We start from the raw sequence: 24,196 nt of genomic DNA, 5'->3' as shown, positions 1-24,196 counted from the left end.
ACATCTGCTAATAATTTGTGTAACCATTGTTTTTTTGAAGTGGGATCTCTGACTACTCTGCCACCTTGTTGAACTCCATAAAAAACTGAGGAGGATGGAGCTAAGAAAGTTTTTTAATGTCCTAAGAAAGAGATCATTTTGGAGGATAAAATTAAACTGGCAATTATCTTATGAACATTATATAAAAATAAAATGCTTTATTGCAAACACAAGAAAAGATTTTGCTTTGTAGAGGAAAAAGAATAGAGAGGACATTAAAACAAAACCACAAAAGAGTACTTTCAATCATTTCACATGTGATAGCTCTGTTCCTAAATGATATTTCCAGTGACCAAACTACAGATGTATCTCTCTCTCAAAAAAAGTAATTTCTGCCCTATTGAAGACTCTGGCAGTCTTGAATCGAGTTAAATAAGTGGCTTTCATTGTGGGAAGCACTTTAAACAAGTTAAGCTGCTCTGCGCTCTTGTATCTTCCAAAGATCAAACCTAAAAAGGAAGGCAAGAAAGGAGAAGAACATGTGCGTGCCGGATCTCACGCTACTCACTGTTTGTCTTGAGCTTGCCGGGCTCGCTGCTTCTGCTGCCTGCCTGATTAATGGCCTTAACAATGAAGATGTACTTAGTGCCACTCTGTAACCCGTGCACTGTGTAGTGGTTTTGTTTGATATTGGGAACAATCATCCAGCTGTCGGCTGAGTTGCATAAACCTGCAATTTCAAACAGAGCACATTAGTCATAACATACTAAACACTTTGAACAGAGGAACATTTAGAGCACTCCTGAGCACCCAATGACCGATATGAATTTTGCTTCTGTACCTTTTAAAGTGCTGTTACATTTACTGAGTCGCTACTTAATTCCACTCACTCATTTCATTAGCCCTCAGCCAAGGTACCTTTTAAGTTCTTGCTATGCGAAGTCAACCGTAAAAAATGGACATTTAAGAAATTACTCAGTAGAGGCACGAGCAGTCTGAGATTTTTCATATCCCAGCACAAGGAATTCTTTATTGCTCAAGAACTAGAGGATTATGGAGATCCCATCAATCCACTGTTTGGATTAATGAACTCAGGTTAAGCCTCAGAAAACTAACGTAAGCAGTAAAGCTAGGAGGGCTGGGGAGGCACCTTTGCTGACAGTCCCCAGGTATGCATTCTTCAGGACCTGAAGCAAATCATGGGAGGCCAAACAGAGTAGAGCGTAGGCTCCAGAGCAAGCTTTGGCTCTTACACTCCAGACTTTGACAGGATGTAATCTAAGCCAGTAAATTTAATCGATGCAACTTTTTGATTTATGTCCTCATGGGTAGACGTCAGCTGGGGAAGAGCTGGGTAATTTTCCAGTTACAAACTTTTTTGGGTACGTTTGATGTCTACCACAGAAGTATAATATGTAGGAGGTAAGTAAAGTAAAGGAGGAGCTATAGCATCTGCAAAACAGGAAAATACTCCATTGAGATGAACTTACTCATCTACATAAATTTTTCCTACTGTGATATAACTGCAATGGCAGTCAATCACCCATATTGCTTACTGTACATTTTGAACAGCTCCTGGTCTAATGGATCCCCAGTCTGATAGCTCTCTCATAAATATTTACATAAATAACAAATTTAACATTCATGAAGTGTATATATATTCACAACCTTTTATGTAGTTATACAGGTAGAAAAAGATATATGCAGATGGAAGTGTATGCATGCGTGTGCATATGTACGACTGGAAAGCTTAAAAGAAGAATGCTTGACTGGATTAGGAACCTGACAGGCTTCTTAGTCTCTGCCTTTACTGGGCATAGAACATGTTATGAAAGCTACTGCGTTATTAAAAAACAGCTTTCAGCTTTTAACTCATGTTTTACCAGCAAACCAGTAAGTACTAGTGAAGAGAATCTTTTAGAAGTCAGTAGCAATTTCAGCTCTGCATATTAGGCAATACAAAACCTTTATGTAAAGTAAAAATTAAAAGGCTACTGGACACAAACTTTGAAAGAAAAAGACCTGTGATACAGGTTTACAGACTCATCGACAATTCATAACCATACTGGGAGATGCCTTCCTAATTTGGGATGTGCTTTTCATAACAAAAGACCATTAGAAACAGAACTCATAGCCCAAATTTCAATCTAAGAATTATGTAGCTTTTGTCTCAAGGTTCTCTTGTATTACATAGCATCCTTGAGAGGCAGGCAACTATTCATCCTGTTGTGCAAATGGGTAACTGAGGCACAGTTTCAGGTGGGACTCATATCACCTTGTCATCTAATGATGAGCCGCAATGCCTAATATATTTTTCTGGACTCAGAGAAGAAGCAGAAATCAGTGAGTAGTTTCTATCACTGCTCCAGGTGTGAACATCCTACCACAACTACCTCTCTCTTCTTGGCCACAGAGGAAGCCTAGGTGACTAGCATAGGTAAGATCTCTAACTTCAGGTATCTGAAATGAGGTGAGATGAACCCCCTCCGCCACCCTGATTTGAAGTCTGAAAGTCTAAGCCTGTGGCTGAACTCACATGTGGGTTGTGGCCTTTGGACCATGATTTACCAGAACGAGAACATTTCTTTGTTGCAGTTCCCTCATGTAAAGTGGGAAAAAAGAATGCTAGATGTTCCCTATGCTCCAGCCAGTAAGCATCCTGACCATATGTAGACTCCCTAAATATCAGCTACAAGGGATTCAAACAGTTTGCTATATGTGGATAGAAGCAGCAAAGAAAAGCAACCTTGCAGCACTTTTTCTCAAGACTATTGAAAAACTAGATCATATAGAGCAATCACCTGTCTACCTCCTGAAAAAAAAGAACCCAGTGTTATACCCCATGAAAACCCCAGTTGTGCCTAGCACCTGTAGTAAACTGCTTATAGCAACATTAGTCCACATCTTGTTTCACTGAACCATACCTACTGAATGATACTTATTTTTTTAGGCCGGGTGTGAATGGGTTTCCTAAGAGGAAGAAAGGAAATAAAACCAGCAGTTTCCTGGCATAAAATATTTCACTGACTGCTCAGAGGAATACTCATCTTTTCCCAATAAAAATTTGCCACAGGTATTAGAGTGAAGATACAATTGTTCTGTAGCTGAACTACCACATTGATTTGCATTGAGACCATCACTTACTTGGCTCATAGGTGCTATGCAAAATAAGTGTTAAGCTAAAATAAAGCCAAATGAAGCACTGGATTGAGAGGGAGTCCAGGATGACCAAGGAATCCCTAACTCAGATGCCTCTGATGGGTACCAAATAACGTATGACAGTAAAATCATAGAATCATAGAACTGTTTAGGTTGGAAAAGACCTTTAAGTCTTCAAGTGGGATGAATCCAGACAGGAGTCCTGGAAGTGTCTTCTCCCTCCACAACCACACTTCAAAAGCAAAGGTCTATGGTATACATAGGCCACATATAAACAAACCCTTATGCAAACACAGAAGTGCCCAGATTTTTACTAAATCATCTCAAGACTAGATTTGTATCAGTCTCTACAACTCTCTAAAGGGCACATTTTTCAGGCTTGCATTACACTTTCTACATTACCCTCCAGGGGCTGATTGCTCCTTAACAAAGTATAAAACCTGGATCTAATATATGAAGGACTATAAGGTACAGATGCATTGCTATGAGTCTCCTCTCCAGCCTATCCTCTCCTCCTGTGTTTGTGGATTTATACATACCCAATACTCATTAGTCTGTAAATACTTGCACAGGGTAAATTATTATATTATTAAAATAATCTAGTTAATGCTTAATTTAGATTTCTGTGTACAGAAGGCAGAGCCACAATAATTTTAGGTATTGCTAAATCTTGGCTTCTGCAGATGGGGTTAATGGCAAAATGCTCACAGGCAGGTATGGATTCATCCCACCTGACCTTGAACAAAGAGCAGAGTTCCTGAGCTAGGACCTTACCTATCCTAAACTCCCTGCACAGTCAATAGAGAGAGTTGGGAACCCTCCGTTTAACCTGACTCATGTTCTAGGGGAAGGCTCTATCCTCTTTGTCGTGGTTCAAACCCAGTCAGCAACTAAGCATCACACAGCCACTCACTCACCCTCCCCTCACCAGTGGGATGGGGGAGAGAATTGGGGGGAAAAAAAAGTAAAACCTGTGGGTTGAGATAGACAGTTTAATAGGACAGCAGAGGAAGAGAAAATAATAATAATAATGATAAAAGAATGTACAAAACAAGTGATGCACAATGCAATTGCTCACCACCCACCGACCGATGCCCCGCCAGTCCCCGAGCAGCGATCGCTGCTCCCTGGCCAACTCCCCCCGTTTCTATACTGAGCATGACGCCATATGGTATGGAATAGCCCTTTGGCCAGTTGGGGTCAGCTGTCCTGGCTGTGCCCCCTCCCAGCTTCTTGTGCACCTGGCAGAGCATGGGAAGCTGAAAAGTCCTGGACTAGTGTAAGCCCCACGTAGCAACAACTAAAACATCAGTGTGTTATCAACATTATTCTCATACTAAATCCAAAACACAGCGCTATATCAGCTACTAGGAAGAAAATTAACTCTATCCCAGCTGAAACCAGGACACTCTTTGATGACACAAGACACCTTGGGTTTCTTTTGTTTGTCCTTCCAGTCTTAGGCATCCCAGACTACCAGTGTACAATAAATGTTGGATGTGCAGTGACTGACTCTATTACTTTGCTTGACAAACCTTGCTGTCCCAACAAGCTCGGCTCTTGCCTATGCACCAAGGTGCTCAGTGATGTGTCCATGTGCTTCTGACTGTGAGGTATTTGATAACAGGCTTTGAATTGAACTTTGATTCAAAAATCTTGGGAATGAAGTTTTGATGGTGTCAAACTACAAGTCCAAAATCCTTCAAAACAGAGAACAGTAACTAGTGGCAGCCAAGTTAAGCTTTTAGGTATGAAAGAATATTTTCCACTGCATCAAAATAATTTGTCTCCAGTTATGCCCTGTCAGGACAGCCTTTCTTCTCTGAATACAAAAGGAGATGATTAAGAAAGTTCAGGGAAATGAGCAAGCAGCCTGGCAAGGCGGGTATCCGGGGGTAGCGTTTGCCCTCTCAGCTCCCTGCCAGTGGCAGCAGGCTAAGTGGAAAAGCACACACCTTTTCCTCACTGGCACAGCAGCAGGAGCTAAGGGTCTCCTATTGTACCCACTCCTAAGCCAGGCTACATTCAGGTTTCTTGTTTCAAAAACCCAGGGCTTTTTACAGGGTAATGCAGGTGGTAAAACAATGTATTTTAAAACTGCAGCCTACAAAAATTTAGAGAATTTAAATTACATCCTGGAATGGTGCAGTGAACACAGTGATGTCCGTACAGGATGTGTGAGTTTTCAAAACAAGTTTCTCAGAGCCTCGAGGTAATAATTTGTAAAGCTATTTCCCTGGTGTTGGCTGTTGATGCACTTTAAAAAAACAGATGGGAAAAATCCCAAGGTGTAAATCCTCCTAAAATTTACACTGGTTGATTTTAATAAAATGTATCTTATTGAAAAGTGGAAGAGGAGCACAAAAGTCACGGGAAGGTTATTTAATCTCTAATTTTAATTATTTTAAAATGCTTTATTTAAATAAATTGTTACCAAGTCAAATTGGTAGAACAAATACAGTAGGTGAAGGTAACAGATAGCTCTCCACCACCACTCTGCATTCCCAAGTGAAAGAAAATAATATATGCAGGATTTCTGCAAAACACATCACCTTTTTTTAAAGAAATACACTCTTTTTATACTCTTCAAGAGGCAGAAGTTTTCTTGGTTTTATCCCAAACTTGCTTTTGTGCCATTAAAACATACTCACTAAAATCCTCAGTAGCAATCTGAAGATTGTAAGGAATCTGTTTTTAATAAATTAAAACTTCCAGAAAAAGACAAAAGCCAGAATATTAAAAAATTAATTGGTGAATTGTAAACTCACTGTTTTTCATGGAAGCTTGGGCTCCTAATTGTCTTAGATCCTTCAACAAATTTTATCCTATCTTATAGGAAGAGTAACCATGTAACAGTGGGAAGGTTCTGGCAGTACACTGTATCCTTAATACAGTGAATTTTAGTATTTAGCTGATGAAGCTAACTAACCTAAATTCCATTTACCAGGAAAGAAAGAATCACTTACTGCTTTTTGTCTTTAAGAGAGAGGTGTGTTTTTCATGAAGACATCTTGTATGGCAGCTAGTAAAAAGCTGGGTGTTTAAATTTTAACCTTCTTGAAGCACTAAAGCAATTCCACGATGTTAAAAAAATGCATACTCAATAAATACTTGAAAATTTATTGAAATAGGATAATGAAATTATAATGCATGTTAGCTAGCTAGTGACAAAGTCATTTTAAAAGCCTTTACAATATTCAGATTGCAGGTGATTAGCTGCCTCTCAGAAATGCAAATGTGCGAATGGTATAGCTCTGAGAACAACCGCTTTAGTAAAAGCCTGCTTAATTTAAAGTTCTGTATTGCTCTTATGCACGGAACAGGGCTGCCAAGCATTTAATAGCCAAGCAGTTTGGCCACATTTGGAAATAATCTTTCCTGTATGAAATAGGATTCAAAATGAAATACTCTATTTGGACCTTTTCCATCAAATGTTAACTCTCCAATTTTTCAGTTAATAAAAAAGAATATAGTTGATTATGTTGGATAGAAAATACACTAGAAAAACATAGCATTGCTTGTTTTTGTTACTGAATTCTTAGCAATCTCTGAATGATATATGCCTCTGGTGGGGGAAATGTACTGAGGAGTGGAAAGTGCAGTCAGTCTGGCTATGTGGTTTTAAGAAACGGATTCCAAAATAACAGCCTCCATTAGCACGGTAGGTGGGTATGTATGCAAAGTGATTCCTATTGTCTCAGGGGAAAAAAGCTTGTTGGTTTAATGCAGTACTCTAGCTACTCCCTCGTGACTAATTCATAGCTACAAAAACACAGAACTGAAGACAATCTATGAGCCTGCTTACATTATCTGCTACAGGCACACACAATACCAATGGAAACTTTTTGGGATATGACAGAGAAATTAAAAAAAAATTATGTGCAACAGCATGCAAATGCTGTAAATAGAAATAAATTTGTGCTAATCCAAAATCTATTCAATTAAAACAAGATTTTTAAAAAAGAATAAATCACCTAGCTTCATTTCCCCAAAACATGAAGGCTGCAGTGCAGTGCCTGCTAATGCCACTTACAGTGAAAACAGCTGTGTCCAACCACACTACTAAGGTACACTCCGATATTGTAGGGACAATCTTGGAAAGTCATTTATACAACCTGGCATATTAGACCCTTATGCAGGAGAAAGAATATAATCCAACAAAGTGAAGAAACATCCAAGCAGTGTTCTGAGTAAAATCAGGACGTTAGTGGGCAAATCTCCAGTACCAGTGGAAGCTGGAATGAACTGGGAGAGTCCCATGTGTTAGAAACCTGGGCAGATCTGTAGCAGTTGGATTTGGCAGGAACATCTCCATTGGAGGTGTTCAAGTCTACATTAAACAATGAAATTTTAAAAAAGCTTTACAATGGCCAGTGCTTTCATTTCTTTCTACTGTCATTTAAGGTCTTCAGACCATTTTGTAAACAAAGTTTCTTAACTTCAAAGTTAATTTGTTTTCTCTTCAAACTTTTAATGACAACATTTTTGCAAAGTGATAAAATGAAAGTTCAGACTGCACACTGAGCACTTCGTGCTATGCCAGAAATTATCATATTGCATCTCAAAGTAGACTACTTGATACGTGTTTTGCAGATCAAAGCTTTCACCTCCACATGGGAAACCTACAGTACAGCCTAAAAATGAAATACCTTGTTATTTATTCACTAGTAAGCAAAGAGTAAAACCTCACATCACAAAGGTGTGGAAATGGCACACCTTTCTGCTGCCATGTTCACTCGTAATGCCAAGGCTTGCATAAAGTCTTCTAGCATAAAGCCATAGATAAAAATGGGTTAGAAAACAAGCAATGTACTGTGTTATCATTAAGTCCTGTCTGCTTAGTAGTGATTAATCAGGGAAGCTTTTCCTTCCATGTCTACCTTGCTCCAATTTGTTCCAAATTACTATTAGACCTTTTTGTTATCCAGCTTGCTGAGACACAGGAGTATGTGTTGAAGTTTACTTGGTCTTTCCAGCAGTCTTAAATTCTACAGTGTGTTGTCCAAAATTAGGCTGTTTAGTGAAATACTAAATGGAGGTTTTGGCAAAACACTCATCAAATTTTCTATAGTCCACCTTATTTTTTAGTCAATCCTGAATACCATGATATATTCACAGTATGTTACTTAAAAATGGTGGTAAAGCGTCAGCACATGAATCCTTAGATATCCTTTCAGATGGCTTGGAAAACTAACTCCAGTTTAGTGATGGAGAAAATGAGGTGCACACAGCAACAGAGGAGTCAGTGCAAGAGTTTGGCTCAGTACTGAAACTTGGCATAGACCATCCATTTTTCCACTGACATAAAGCATGTAAACATGTCCACAGTACTGACTTCCATCAAAGTATCTCAACCAATTTTGTAAGAAGAAAAACACTTCTGCACTTGGTCAGAGCTAAGCCTATCTAGCTCAGTGCGTGGCCGGGGTATCTGATGGTGGACAAAAGCAAGAGCGTAGGAAGGTGTTAAGGAACAGGGAAAGCACACAGTGATCATTTCTCACCACGCTCTCCCAGGCCTCAACAGCTTACAGCTCTGGGACTTCCTGAGCCAGGAGGAAGTCTCTGCACTTCGTTGTTCTCAGTGGATTTTTCTTGCATGATCTGTCCAGTCATCTCTTGAACTCAAAGACACAACAACCCTCTGTGGCAATGAGTTCCCAATTTAAATACATGTTGACTGAACAAACTCCACCTTTTGATTGATTTGGTTCATTTCAGAATCCTTGTTTCATAAAGCAAGTACATGTCAGCTAGTGGTATTCACATTAAACATTCGGGGAACAGGAAGAAGTTAAATGACTTCTCCAAATTCATAGTCAATGATCACTATGCACTGAACCCAGAAGTGTTGACTTCCTGGCCAAAGATTAGACAATTTTGTTTTCTCGGAGGAATAGTTATTCAACAACAAAACAATCCAAGGAATAATCAGTAAGTTTGTTCATTAAGGAAAGGCACAGATTCAAAGCAGAGAGTGTATTTAATAAAAAATGTGCTACAATACAAAATATAAAGCAATGATTGTTAATGTCATTGTAAGTCGAACAAAGTTACCATATTAACTGTTGTTCCACTGATGTTTGCTGCCTTAGCCTTCAGTATACTAACTGAGACCTATGCTTTGTAGCCTTGAAGACTGTAAAAATCAGACAGAAGGACTTAATTGGTATTTCTGACAAAGGTCCAGTAGTCAAGGGTATGTAAATGACAACAGGGCTGCAGTTCTAACTAAGGACCAGTTCAACACAGGCTCCCAAGTGCCTCACTAGCCCAGACAATGGAACTGAGGTCTTTGTCCCTGCTACATCTGCAACAAGGGACCTAGGACACAAGAGACAACTCCTGTTAACAGGGACAATACTTGTGCCTTTGGGAATATGTGCTGGTTTTAGTCTTCAAAAGCTGCTGCTACATGGCACTCCCAGAAAAGACACAAGAAATTTTAACTGAATTAATTCTGAATTTTAAAAATTTTTGAAATCATTATTGGTTTGGATTTAAAATTTTGGCTTTAAATCTCCCTAGAAAATATTTTTTCCTACTTTTATATTTAAAAGCACTTGATTTACAGAGAAACCATAAGGAAATAGAACTAGAAAAGAGAAGGTTTATACTTACTAACAACATTAGCTTGTCCGGTGAAGATGGTGTACTGCAGCTCGTAAGAGACCACACTGAACTCATCATCTGACGTCCAGTGGACAGTAATGGTATCATAAGAAGCTGTACAGAGCTCTTCTCGAATGGTGGGTGGGTTGGGAGCTGTGAGACACAACAGAGGATGCTTACTGACACAATCAGTAACATACTTCCCTTCTCACCTGAGATTAGGGGATGCACCTGCTACATGAGTTTGTAGCTATACCATCCAACACACTTTTCAACAACTTTCTGCTAATTCCAGTAGTAACTTTGATTATCAATAAATTGTTGCAAAGGTATTCTTACTATCAATATAACCACCTAGGAACTCCAGATTTTGAAAATATTTTTTATTAAAGTAGCTTTAGTTTCAGATGCCCTAGCACAAGTGATGTCTTAGTGGTCACATTAAACTGTGATTAAATGGGTACAATCGACATATTACTTTTTCTAGGATTGTTTCTGACCATCACACCAAAATTATCAAAGTTTCATTGATGCATATATCAAGAGGGAGAGTCAACACTCTTCACTGTTGACTTGAAAGCAGTGTTTGCCTAGCCTATCTTACCAGAGATTGGCATAAGTGGTATTTAAAAAATATAATTTTGGGGAAGCCTCCAAACACTCATGCTTTCAGGCTCAATTTTTTCCTCTCTCCAAGTTCATTTTTATTTATTTCCTAGCTATCCTTTCTCATATAGATGCATATAATTTCTGTTGGCTATACAACTCACTTTTTTTCAGCCTTACATAAAGAGTTATCATAACATCATGACTGTATGACTATTACAACCTAATCTTCAATGTCATTGCTAATTAAATAATTCTAGAAAACAATCCAAACACTTTAATAAAAAGTTGTTCCTCTGTTTCTTTTTTTTTTAAATCAACAAGCAAGATCTCTGTGTAGCAAGCTATACATTTTTCTCCCATATTAACACACAGATTTGTTTTAAAAACCTATTTAAAGAAGTGAAACCTGAAGCAAACTTCTTAAGTCTAAATTTTTGCATTCTTTACAAAGCCAAACACCTAAATAAGAAACAAATGAGTCTTTCTTTGAAAGACTGGTAGGCCTTCCTGCATGCTTGTCTCGGTGGGAGCTTCATTCTTAATCATCTTCCCTACATGGCACCATCATGCAAAAAATAAAAATCCTTGTGCTTAATAGTGTCCCTCCCAGCTGTCACAGAGTGAGGAAGGAGGGCACTCAAGCTGAAACAACCACAATATGCCTGTATTAAAGGAAAAGGAAGACAACTCTGAATGGTATTTTTGCTGTCAGCTCTTTAACTTCTGTTAGCCACAAATAATGGCCTCAAAAAAAGTCCCTCTGAAGGAATTCCACTTTTACTTTTGCAACATCTAATTTTTATGTAACATCTATTTTACTTTCCATTAAGAATTTTTATAGTTCATGTCCCTGGTTTACTGATGTATGTTCCCAAGGATTAAAGTGCAGAGGCATTTCCAAGCAGCCTCTTTCAACCAAGGGGCATAAGGAAACGTTCAAATGTGTTTCATGATATGACCGTGATTTGTGATGCTCTAAATATTGTAGCACAGAAGCTTACCCATGCCTTTTTTTTTTTCCTCACCAGAAGAACCCTTGGGACAGATGGATATTAATAGAGAGAGAAATGAACTAAAATAAGAACAGTCATCCAGGAGGGGAATATAAACAAAAGGAGGAGAAAAAACCCCACAGTCTTCTGGAAAGATTAGTGCTGCAGTTTAGAGGTTCCGTACTAACTGAGACCAACTAACTGTTGTGAAAGCTATGCGGTACTGCATTGGTTCTATCAGCTATGTTTCAAAAATGTATCCAGCAGAACAATCTACAGGAGCTATTTTTTTTTTCCTAGCTGAGGCTTCATTTTCATATTTTGCCTTTCCTTCAAAGGCAAAAAAAAAATCTGAAAAAAATATTAATTACAAATATACAAGTGGATCCATTTTGCTACTATTCAAGTAACGTCTTCTTCAGTCTTCTGCACCTAACAGAGCAAAACCTTTTACTTGAGAAATGTACCTGTTATTACTACAACACAGATAATAAATATTAATTTAATGGAAAGCAACAATTACTGAAAGTTTAATGAACTGTAAACTGCATTTCAATAGCACCTAAGTGTCTTCAACTCCTTTGAAAATGACAGCCTAAGTTCTCTCTTCATATGCACACCTGGCTGGCCTTATGGCTGGAGATTTACAGGCCTTTATGTTATGAGAATGACAGAAAAAAGAGATTTGACCTAAGCAGGACATCTTTTCCCTTGCTCTTGTGATTAACCCACACCCACCTGAGACTACACTGCATGAAATTCAGCTCTTCAGCAACACTCACTTCATAAACCACTCAGAATAAAACAAAATATACCTGCTTCTCCTGCAGACAGACAGGGAAGTCTACATGCAAATGGTTTGTTACGACTTTCAAAATAATGTAGAATTCTGCCAAATTCATCATTCCACAGCACATATTCCTTTGGAGAGTGTAAGTCCATAATGCAATTTAAGAGATTGACCTTAATCAGTTATCTTCATTATTACATTTGATAGTGTGTGATTTGCTTATCACTAGTACTGCTACAGAGCTCGGGTGCCACAGGGAAAGCTCTGCAGGGACTCCAGAGTGATTTCAAGACTGCACAGCACCTTTCCCCACGTGGCCTTGACTCAGGTGTGCTCCACCACTGCTCAGGAAGAGGAAACCCAGCATGCTTCCAGCATGGCACTGGAAGACATAAAGCCTCATATCCACCCTTCAGTTCTGTTTCCCAGTGGAGAAGCAGTGATTGCCCATGAGCCTTTCCAGTCCATTTCAGGTTGAGGATGGGGCACTGACTCGCAATACTAACAAGACTGAAGTTTGACAGCTGATGCTGTTAATACCCTCAGCTATTGGCAGCCTCCTGTCTACAAACTGCTACCCAATGTCAGGGAGAGCTGAAAAAAAAATTGAAGTAGCTCTTGAAACGCCTAATTTACAGCCTCGAGCAGTGAGAGAACCTGGAATCAGTGCCAGCAGTCGTAGCAAGGCACAATGAAAGCTGCAGCAGTTCAAGGAATTGCTTCCTAACATCTGTAGCTCTCCTTGGTCATGGGGTGGCAATCTCCATAGAGGACCAGGGCAAACACCTGGGAGTGGCAACTACTTCAGTCACACTGACTTTCATCCATCTGTATTCATGAATCAACACTCTCTGACAAGAGTGAAAATCATTGCTGAAGGCTGCTTTAGTTCATTTGTGTGACGTCAACTCAAAACTGAGCAGGCACACTTAAATACTCAGGAACCACATCTGAAGTGCCTGAAAGGCAATAACTAATATTAGAAAAGCAGTTTCTTAAATTTGCTCCCAGAAGTAACTGACCCTGTGAGTATACCTACTCCCTTTCAAGTGGGTTAGTCTAACCTACCTTCCATTCAATGTCATCTGTGTGGCTTTTGCTCTGAAGCAGACTGAAAGCACTCACATGTTCCATACGTCTAAGAGGCAGTTTAGGGAAATTGCCAACTCTCATTGGTGAATCCCAGCATAAATGCAGTGGCTCCTGGGCGACTACTGAGACTATTTCTAAATCCTTTCAGCTCAAGGTCACAGAGATCGACCAAAACCACCTCAACTTCCTTTTGTTTGCTCAGTTTCCACCTCCCTGCTGGCATGGGGTGATTGACTTTGTAAGGGTTCCTTACTGATTTTGATACTGAGTAAAAAACCAAAGATCTAAGCCACCTCCTTGACTTAATGGTGCTAGAAATATTCAAATTGCTGGTATGAACATGAAGGAGTTGAGGAAGATGCTCTAAACCTCTCTCAACTGTTCATTACTGGCTCCATGGTATATCATGGCACTAGACTGAACCAGCAGGTAGGAACTTGAAAGGCACAGTTACGTCAGATGTGGATACAAATTTGATGTGTTAGTAACATGTCATGTATGAGTGGGCATCAAGAGCTCAGTCATACAATTGTGTAGACATGGTCCTTGGGTAGACCAGAACTGTTCAAAAACAACAGAATGAGAAGAGATTACACTCAAAGCATGAGACTGAGCTGGCTGGAGGTGGTTTTTTGATCTTTTAACAGTGAAAGAGTTAAAAGGAAAGACAGGTTGTGAAGGATTTCCAGAATGAAGTTGTTTTCATGTGAAAAAACTGCTGGTATATGCTAGGCAATGCATATTTCTTAGTACAGTCATAGCTAAAGTTATGGATGAAGAAAATGTATCATTGTTTCAGATGGGATTTCTGAAGCAGGGCAAATTGCAAGGTCAAAGAATAGATGTTCCTGCAATTGATTTCAAAGTATTAAGACACAGAACAAGTATTTTTGATTCACAATGGATAAAAAAAGTCCTTATGTTAGTAATATTGTGCAGAGAGTTTGCAAGTCATATGCATTGTCTGGATCTAGCTATATACATGTTTAGAAAAAGATGAGCTCCAGATGAAGAGCTTGAGCAACTGGCAAGATAAGAATGCTTTCAAAAGACATCAAGGCTATATATACAGAGGATAGAACAGCCAGAGGAAGATTAAGGGTATTGCTTTACTATACTGAGCTTGACATCTCAATGTCTGGCTGGCAACTTTCAGAGAGATATCAGAGATTTTCATTTGGATAGCAGAAGCTTTGGACACACAGATGTGTAAATGATAAGCACAAACTACTTACATTTATGTTTGCTAAAGAAATAGCCTAGGAAGAAAGAAAGATGCAAACTTCAATGTGCCACATAGAAAACTGGGGTTGGGGAGATAGAGGATGAAGAAGATCTGACAAACAGTATACTGGGAAGAACCAAAGGAGAAGAAAATCTCCAGAAGACAACGAAGGTCAATTGCTTCAAAGGCAACTGACAACAGACAGAATGAAGCTGGAATTCAGGCTTTGACATTTTGTTCAGAAGCAGTACAGACGATCAATATAATATAGGCTTCTTCATTTGATTCACAACACAGATGTACCACTAGGACTTACAAATGGTCTTAATTTTACTTAACTGTGAAACACGATAAAAGTAAAGCCCAATTCACCCTGTCACACAGTTTTTAGTTTAAGATCTATGAAGATTCCAAATCTTCCTCTAGAGTTTCTGAAAAACAATAGAGAATAATCAAGTGCATTTAACTCTTGGGACTATACATATACACATATATATTACATATATACATGTATTTACACAAACTTATTTTAACTGTCTGCATAGGTTGTATTTTATGCTCAGATAATTTGGACATGTGTTTTGGATTTTGCCATTGCAGCCATATGCTATTTATTAATGTGAAGAAAAATAGTACAAAGACAGAGCCAACTAAAACTGTTCTTCACTGGGCATCAAGGGCAAGGATAAAAATGGCAGATTAGGAAAAAACAGCTAAACTGCTTGATACATTTGCAAGTTCCCTTAGACTGCATTGTGAGCAATTTTTTAAGACTGTGGATGAGGTCGGAAGAAGGCAGAGAAGGAGCTGTGTAAATGGCACAGCCAGCATGATGGACTGCAGAAAGGATCTTCGTGGCATTGCACCCTGTAGCAAGACTACCCTTCATTTTGGTACAGATACAAGCTTCATTTTCTGTAGTGCACAGCAATTAGGCTGGTAATATTGACATGGGATGTGCAAAGGGAAGAAGACCTGGGGGGTGTGGGAACAGATTGCTAGATGGAGTTCACCTGTATAACTTTAAAGATGTAAACCACAATTATCTATATTTGAATGAGTCTAGCCTCTGTTTGGAGCCAGCTGGGAGAAATAGGCAGCTCCAGAATGGAGTCAACTGACTTATATACGTGCCTTAAAACGAGCTGGTTATTCCTCCTTTGACTATAAAGGAAGCTGAGGCTGATTATTTTACAGGTAGATTCCTAGGTTAGGGCAAACAAGCCTGGCTTTTTCTTAATCTTTCCTTTAATTTCCCTGGCTTCTTATAATTTTCAGGTGAATGCTCAACATGATGGCAAAATTCCAGCAGACTTTGGGGAGAAGCAGATACCATAACATTTCACTGGTGCTGTATAAAAAGTTCAAGTGACTCTCACCACATTATTATTGTGTATTATTTACTTGAGTATGTGTTAAACACTGATTGTATTCACCACTTACACAGTGATACAAAAATTTCTTGCAGATAAAATCTCTCATTCAGATATGGCAAGAACCCCACAGCTCTGTAATGCAAGGGTGGTGCTGCCCTGTGCATGCAGACAGCCTTGCTCTTCCCAGTATGAATCTGTTCACTTATTCCCCTGCAGAAAAGCCAGAAACCAGGCTTTTGCATGGAAAAGATCCAGTGGTTGGCAATGAGGAGACTCCACGCTCTCACATTCTTCTGAAATAACATGGGTATATCTCCTGCAAACCAGGCTAAGAGAATGGGCCCAGGAAGCCTTTTCAAGTGCTTTTCCAACAGTGCTTTGTGACTTTCATTGCTGTTAACAGCAGATGCTTAAAGACCCTGCAAAATGAAAACCTACTCCATGTCTCTTCTGTTTTCAATTGAACTGGAATGAATTGTTCTAATTCTGGCCTTGAAATCAAAACACCCTAAATTACAGTAATTTGTTTCTCTTTGTGAGTCATTATATACTGAGATCGCACATTACTCAGGCCTTCAGTAAGGGTCTAATCCTGCAGGCTTCTTCAGGCCAAAGCTCTCAGTTAAGCAAGCTGGGGTTCTGCTCTGCGGAGAACCCATCCCACACCCTGGCGCAGAGCACACTGCGTGCTCTCTAGTCCCAGGCACAGCGAGGTCCTCCAGTTCTGTCATGGGGGAAATACAAAGTGTCACCGGCATGAGAAAATATTTTTCATTGCTGAGCCCTTGATGTTGATTGCTTGAACAGCTTCTGGTTGCTCATGGGAAATCTGCCAGGCTGCAATCTGCCGCAGAGAGGAGGCAGCCCCAAGGCAGAGGGTAACACGTGGAGCACCCATCCCTCCGGGAAATGGGATTTGGTCCCTGTTCTCCCTCCTCTGGCTGCTCCAGGCTGAGCTCCAGCTGTTCTTTCATTTCACTCTGCTGCAGTGGCTTTTAAATATTTCTCACTCCCACTTGCCCACACCCTGGTGGGGAGGAATGTAAGGAGAGGTGGTAGCAAATGCATTCCAGTTGTCCTCTGTAGCACCTAATCCTTCCTGGGGCATCCTGGGACTGCTGGGGGTAAAATATTCAGGATTAAGAAGGAGAGTGTGTTGGTTTTATGTGGCAAGGTTTTGGTAGCAGTTGGGCTGCAGGGGTGACTTCCATGAGAAAAGACCAGGAGCTGACCCCATGTTGGACACAGCCAGTTCTGAGATAGACCCGCTGCTGCCCAAAGCTGAACCCATCACTGATGCTAGTAGTGCCTCTGTGATAACATATTTAAGAAAGGGAAAAAATGGCTGCGTAGCAGCTGGGAGAGAGAGGAGTAAGAAAATGTGAGAGAAACAGCCCTGAAGACACCAAGGTCAGTGAAGAAGGAGGGGGAGGAGGTGTTCCAGGCACTGGAGCAGAGATTCCCCTGCAGCCTGTGGAGAAGACCATAGTGACGCAGGTTCACCCCCTGCAGCCCATGAAGGACCACAATGGAGCAGATATCCACACTGCAGCCCGTGGAGGGCCCACACTGGAGCAGGTGGATATGCCCTGAAGGAAGCTGCAGCCTGTGGAGAGGAGCCCGCACAGGAGCAAGTTTTCTGGCAGGAACCATGGCCCATGGGGGACCCACAATGGAGCAGTCCATTCCTGAAGGACTACACCCCATGGAAAGGACCTATTCTGGAGCAGTTCTTGGAGAACTGCAGCCTGTGGGAAGGGCCCATGTTGGAGAAGTTCGTGAAGAACTGCATCCCATGGGAGGGAGCCCTATGCCGGAGCAGGGGAAGAGTGTGAGGAAGAAGGAGCAGCAGAGACAACGTGTGGTGAACTGACCACAACCCCCATTCCCCGTCCTCCTGTGCCACTTGGGGAGAGGGGGTAGAAGAGTTGGGAGTGAAGTTGAGCCCAGGAAGAAGGATGGGGTCGGGGAAAGTGGTTTTAGTTTTGGTTTTATTTCTCAGTATCCTACTCTTACAATTAATTGTCAATAAATCACATTCATCTTCCCCAAGTTGAGTCTGCTTTGCCTGTAGCAGTAATTGTCGAGTGATCTCTCTGCCCTTATCTCAACCCACAAGGTTTTAATCTTATTTTCTCCCCCTGTCTTGCTGAGGAGGTGGAGTGAGAGAGTGGCTTGGTGGGCACCTGGCAGTCGGCCAAAGTTAACTGACCACAGAGAGGAATGGAGAAAATCCTATCAACACTATTTTATGAGGAACATATAATAGTAGCACCTTGAGAAAAAAATTACCTGTAAGGTAATCAAGGCATTCCAACAATTTCTTCTCCCTGGTAAAATCAAGTGCGAAAGTATCAAAAGTGTCGTTGAGATTAATTTCAGGAATTAGAACCTGGGAGGATGCAGTTGCCATGGAAACCCTATAATGAAAAGAAAAAGTCTTTTAGCACCCAAGACACAATAACTTTCACATCAAGGTAGGACCTGATCATTATGATTGTTATCACTTCTCAAAAAGCTTGACAAAAACTTTTACATGCATTTATTTACATGGTTTAAGTTAGGAGCTTCTCCTGCTACTTTTATTTTTGTAAGTAAAGTCTCCAGTAAAAATCTCTTATTACTTAGCTTTTGCCTAACATACAGTGTCAGATAAGCTTTTAACAAAATATTGGTTAAACAACAATACAGTTTGAATTGTTCTTTCTAGTCACCCACTGAACCAAAGTAGCAATAGCACCATATTTATCTGTGTTTTAAGCAATCCTGACAGATGCTGCAGTTTTCCCAACCCTTGTTTTCCAAAGCAGTTTCTTGCTCCAGGCATTCCTTGGCACTGCTGTCCCAAGGGCTTGGTGCAGATCCCCACACCTCCTCAGCTGTTCAGCATGGCACACTGCTGTTAACTTCAAAAAGCACAGGGGGGAGATAAAACAAATAGATGTCAGCACAGTTTATTTTGAAAGGCTTTTCCCTGCAAAGCATGTGTGCATACTTACATTTCCTCCAAAACTGAAAAGTTTCCTTGCCTACCTCATTTCAGGAGCTACATCCACTTTTTGTCTGTCCAGTCGTACTAATATAGAGAGATGAGCTTTCACAAGAAAACTGCCATCAGGATGTATCTTTTAGATCCTTCAGCCTGATATCTCAAAATATATGTTACTGGAGCGCTGGATACTGGATATGTTTACAGAAAGTTTGGTCTGTTTAAGCAAAGAGGTTATTAAACCTCATTTGTTAGTTGTTTGAGTTTGGAGGTAAACGCACAACTATGCACACAAGGTATGTCAGTTATCTGTCATTCATGACACATCAGATCAAAATATTTTGATTGCTTCAATTAACAGCTCCCCAAATTAGAGTATTTCTCTGTAGACATGACTCAAATGGCTCCAGGTCAAATGCTTACTAAAAACTATATTTTCATATATTTCTTTTGTAGTATTTTAGGAAAATGCAGTTAGTAAAGTCAAAAACTGAGCTGCACATCTCATTGTCTTCAGCATAGTTTTCAACAGCTGAGCTGAGGAGGTTTCCTATTCCATAATTCATGTTATACAGCTTTCAGCACTGTTTCTCTTGCAACTGTGGTTGTAGAACTTAGTTTAAAGTAGATCCTAGTACAGATATTATAGATGGCTTTTTTTTAGAGAGGATAATTGAAGTGCCTTTTGCCCTATGTACTTAGAGGGAAAAATTCCCTGAGCTCTTTCACTTCTTTTTTTCTCCCCCATCCCTCCCCCCCAGTAGTTAATCTGCAGTTACACTATGGTGTTTTATATCTCGTAGGAAAAAAAGACATGCATTTTTTGTAGGGCCTGTGTTAGGGCAAACATCTCTACAAAATTAACAATGGCTTTGCTAAGAAACCAGCAAGCAGATATCTAAGATGAAGAGCTTCTTTGAATACCTCCATAAAGCACATATTTATTGTGAAGAAGACTGTATCACCAGGCCCTTTTGGACTTTGTTCGTGGCTATGCAAAGGATACACTGTGAGTATGTGTGTGAAAGTCAGTTTTCAGTGAGCTCAACCGTTTGCAGTTTCAAACACTATGTCACCATATTAGGTTCAGAGGACTGAATTTCCTCTTGCACTTCTGCCTGCTCTATCTGACACTGTACTTGGTTGGAAAGGGTTTTTCTAGGATAGATGTGTTTCACCCACTGTATAAATGCATTTCACCCACTGTAAATAATGCATGAGCTAAATCATTGTAGTGTGTGTAATGTCTTTGCTATACATAGTTACCTGTTGTGCTTACAACAGAGAATATTATACTGCAATTACTTTGAAATATGTGCATGAAGAAATGCAATAAGCATAATTTCAGGAGACTGTTTTAGCTGCTGGAGCTCAGGGCCCTGGTGAGATTGTTACATGAGCAGTCTAGAAGCAAACAAAATATGCTCACCACACAAGAACTAAGAGAGTTACTTGTGGGGAATAATTCATTAATCAGATTTAGACTCTTTTTCCACTTGCAATTTGTCTGCAAGCACTTGGGGTTTTTTTCCCCTCAGTTTTATTCACTGCTTGAAATGATTCTCTGATTTTCAGGGCGTTCACAGTCATCTCATTACAGACAGCAATCTGTGATAGCCAAGAATTAGATTTGATTGGGCACATATGTCAGCTGGTCTCATTTCTGTTCTCCAAGTGTCTCTCCGGTGACTGTATTTATGATGCAACTGTTCATGTTTACAAGGTGAAAATGGAGCTTCTCTGAATATTCTCTGGTAGTCAGTTAAAAAGCTTTGTGTCTCCACAGGTTTCTGCCCTACTGCTTGTTCCACCAAATACTGAAAAAAGGCCAGACCCTCACCTTCAGCTTTTTGCTTACGATACTCATGTAGTAGTTTTACTATTGTCTTCAGCTGGGAAAAAGAAGTGCCACAATGTAGCTTGGTGACAGAATACAAACCAGGGTCTGAGTCCAACAGATCAAATGTAATCCATTGTCTTGCCTTGCCTTGCCTTTCTCAACAGATTTTCAATTCTCTGAACCTGTAATGAGCAACCCAGTGTTGCTGGCTTATTTATAAATTGATTAAACAGCTTCAGTGAAGCCTGATATTCATAGAATATGCATACAGCACTCCAGAGTAAGTGACAGACTTAAAGAAAAAAAAAAAAAAGAGCAGGGAACTTCATGCTTTGGATTAGGTGAAAATTGGATAGACAAAGTGAAGATATAATGTGACGATATAAAGAGATTAAAAAATAGCTGAATAAATGAGCACACTTTTTAATAGTTTTCTTCTTCATTGTCCAGATACATTCTTACTTGCTATTTTGTGAAGAATATGAATCCATTAAGATAATTCCAGATTTCTTCCAAGGAATGTACTCTCTGCCTGATTGCTTTCTCAATCTCAGAATTTTTCACGGAGTAGGAATTTCAGCCTGCAGAAACCTGTTTTTTTAGCACCAGGTATCTGCTTGGCATCTGTGCTACTTCCTTCATTTGTGCATGCTATTACTGTTCTAACTCTTATTTTGCATCCTTTTTCAACTGCTCCTCTTTTCAAAGGGATGTTTTGGTTTAGCGTTACAGTAAGGTCCTTCCCACTCTGGTACAGCACCAAGTAGTGTTTTGGGGGAATGTGTCAATTCACCCCCCTCTCTTTGTTCACATTTGTGGTGGGACAAGACAATACGGCAACTATGACAACCCATCTGCCTTAAGCTGAGGTTTTTCTGTTTATTGAGAGGAACGTCTTCTTTACCTTTCAGTGATATTTTTAGCAGTTTGCAGGAAGCGAGCATGATCGTTCTCCTTCAGCGACTGTTCAGCCTGAGAGATGAGGGATGTCGAGCGCTCAATGCACTGTTTGCAGTTCGCAATCTGCTGAGCCAGTTTTCTCAACCTCACCACCTTGAGTGGAAACATAAGAAAGCAGTCACATCTCTAAGGTCACAAATGATGATTGCATTTGCACTTCCGAGACAAAGCTGGAGTTCAAAGGGGGAGTTAAGATGAATGGCTTCACTGACACGAGCTTCTTTCACACTAGCTTGATGGTGAGCCCCATCTAGCCACGTAATGTTTTTAATAAGAGGACAGGCACAGCCTTTCTGCCTCAATATTTTCCACGTGTCCTGTTTCAGCTGGGATACAGTTACTTAGTTTTCTTTCTAGTAGCTGATATAGTGCTGTGTTTTGGATTTAGGATAAGAATAACGTTGATAACACACTGATGTTTTAGTTGTTGCTAAGTAGTGCTTACACTAGTCCAGGACTTTTCAGCTTCCCATGCTCTGCCGGGCACACAAGAAGCTGGGAGGGGGCACAGCCAGGACAGCTGGCCCCAGCTGGCCAAAGGGCTATTCCATACCATATGGCGTCATGCTCAGTATAGAAACAGGGGGAGTTGGCCGGGGGGCAGCGATCGCTGCTTGGGGACGGGCTGGGCATCGGTCAGCGGGTGGTGAGTGGTTGCATCACTTGTTTTTTCTTGGGTTTTGTTCCTCTCTCGCTCTCTCTCATTGTTTTCCTTTTCATTACAATTTACTATTATGATTATTTTATTTTATTTAAATTATTAAACTGTTCTTATCTCAACCCATGAGTTTTCTTACTTTTGCTCTTCAGATTCTCTCCCCCATCTCACCGCGGGGGAGGGTGAGTGAGCGGCTGTGTGGTGCTTGGTTGCCGACTGGGGCTAAACCACGACAACATGTAAAACAACAGGGGAGAGCCAAAACAAGCACAGCTGGCTTATTTTCCAACAGAAGAAACGTCATTTCCCGGTGCTTTCTGCTTACATGATAACTAAGGGCTATTTAGATAACCGTTTCCCTGAAGTGATGAGATCTGTGTTAAAGGCATCATATAGATTAACTACTTTTTTCCTATTACTGAGGTGAGTTTTATAAAAAAGAATCTGAAAATAAAACTTGACAGAAAAAACCTGTTCAATTCTACTAACAATACACGCCCGCCTGTTTCATTATGTGTTTTTATTCAAACAGGGTGTTTTCTTGTTGGATATTTTTAACTGGACAAAAGCACAGTAGTTCTGGAGAGCTGATTATTATTACTGCAAACATCTGTGCTGGAGATAAACACAGTAGATGTGACTGTAATCATTAGCTGAAAGGTTAGGGAGGGGCACAGTTAATCCTCCATTTAAAGACAATGTTGGCTAACAAAACTTCTAATTCCTGAAAGGTCTGGGAGTCCTTCCCATTGTTATCCCATCAGGATCATAGTTTGAACAGGAGTAAGAAATAGGAAGGAAATGAAATAATTCTGGAGTTTAGAAAGGCATTAAGACCCGGTTACACACAAAATGAGGAAACTAACCACCAAGTGAATTGGCAGAAATATCCAAATTTATAATGAAGATAACGTTCCCAATCTCAGCAATTAGGGCACAAGCTATGAAGTTGCTGAGTTGAATTTCAGACATAATGGCATCCTAAGCAGAGATAAGGATATCTTAGTGCATCTACCCGACAACAGAAACCAGTACGAAAATAAATCTTTTGGAAAACTTTCAAAAAGAAAATACTGGCCAAAATATGAGTGTCCTGTAACATCTATATTTCTTCTAAAGACAGAAACAATAAAGGAAGAAAAACGTTGGGAAAGCATAAAGAGTTTGATAATGCTAATGATCTGATCAGCTTCTAGGATGAACTAATGCCATAATGTTTTCTCTAACTGTGCATTTGCAGATATTACAATTTGGTCTACACCAGTCTAAACAGGGAAAGGTTCATTGCAGTATTAAATAGCTCATCTCTTTATTTATTATTAATTAACAAAACAAACAATGAACTGAAATAAATGTTACCTGGTGAGCTTTTAGCAATCAAAAGGCATGTCATGATTTGTGAGGTCTATGTATGAACTAGTTTTTTGTTTGCTTGATTCTTTTTTGTATCTTCTTCAAGAAGAAAACTGATGATAAATTTTAAAAGAAAGAGTCTCATCTCACCCAATCCCCCCCCCCATGGCAGGAATGATGTCTGCACTAAAATTATCTTATTTATTTGCTATATAAATGTTTTTTCCTGTTATATGCTCTGTGGGATTTTATAGGTTTCAGGTGATAGGTGAGATTAAGGAAGGAGCTGTACCACATTGTCAGACTCGTGTGTCTGAATCTGCAGCCTTGCAGCCATAGCTAGAACTTTATACCTGAGTGTTTCCAGCCCTGTATCTATAACTATAGTCCTATAGACAAATTTGCCGTGCCCTACGTTCCAGAAAGACTCTTAGCCACAGGTCCTCTAAAAAGAAGGTACATTGGGCAGAATTTCCTGTGGCTTTTCACATGGGTCTCTTGAACCCCTAAAATCTTTCAACATACACAACATTTGGGGCAAAGTATTCCAGATCTTTACTGG

General features: G+C 40.0%; 1 protein-coding gene across 3 annotated transcripts in view; it reads right to left on the bottom strand.

Annotated features, from left to right (window-relative positions):
• The window catches only part of MID1 (midline 1), a 151,921-nt gene that overhangs the window by 6,915 nt on the left and 120,810 nt on the right, over positions 1 to 24,196 (bottom strand). For all 3 annotated transcript variants that reach the window (XM_072849496.1, XM_072849497.1, XM_072849498.1), the window contains exons 5-8: positions 21,568 to 21,716; positions 18,127 to 18,254; positions 9,760 to 9,903; positions 548 to 709 (exon numbers count right to left, since the gene is read on the bottom strand). In XM_072849496.1, coding sequence (XP_072705597.1) covers positions 548 to 709; positions 9,760 to 9,903; positions 18,127 to 18,254; positions 21,568 to 21,716 — 583 coding nt within the window. The remainder of the gene's footprint in view (positions 1 to 547; positions 710 to 9,759; positions 9,904 to 18,126; positions 18,255 to 21,567; positions 21,717 to 24,196) is intronic.

The sequence above is a fragment of the Ciconia boyciana genome, chromosome 1 (assembly GCF_034638445.1).
Source record: "Ciconia boyciana chromosome 1, ASM3463844v1, whole genome shotgun sequence".
Taxonomy (NCBI): Eukaryota; Metazoa; Chordata; class Aves; order Ciconiiformes; family Ciconiidae; genus Ciconia; species Ciconia boyciana.
This window is presented reverse-complemented; position numbering and strand designations above follow the sequence as displayed.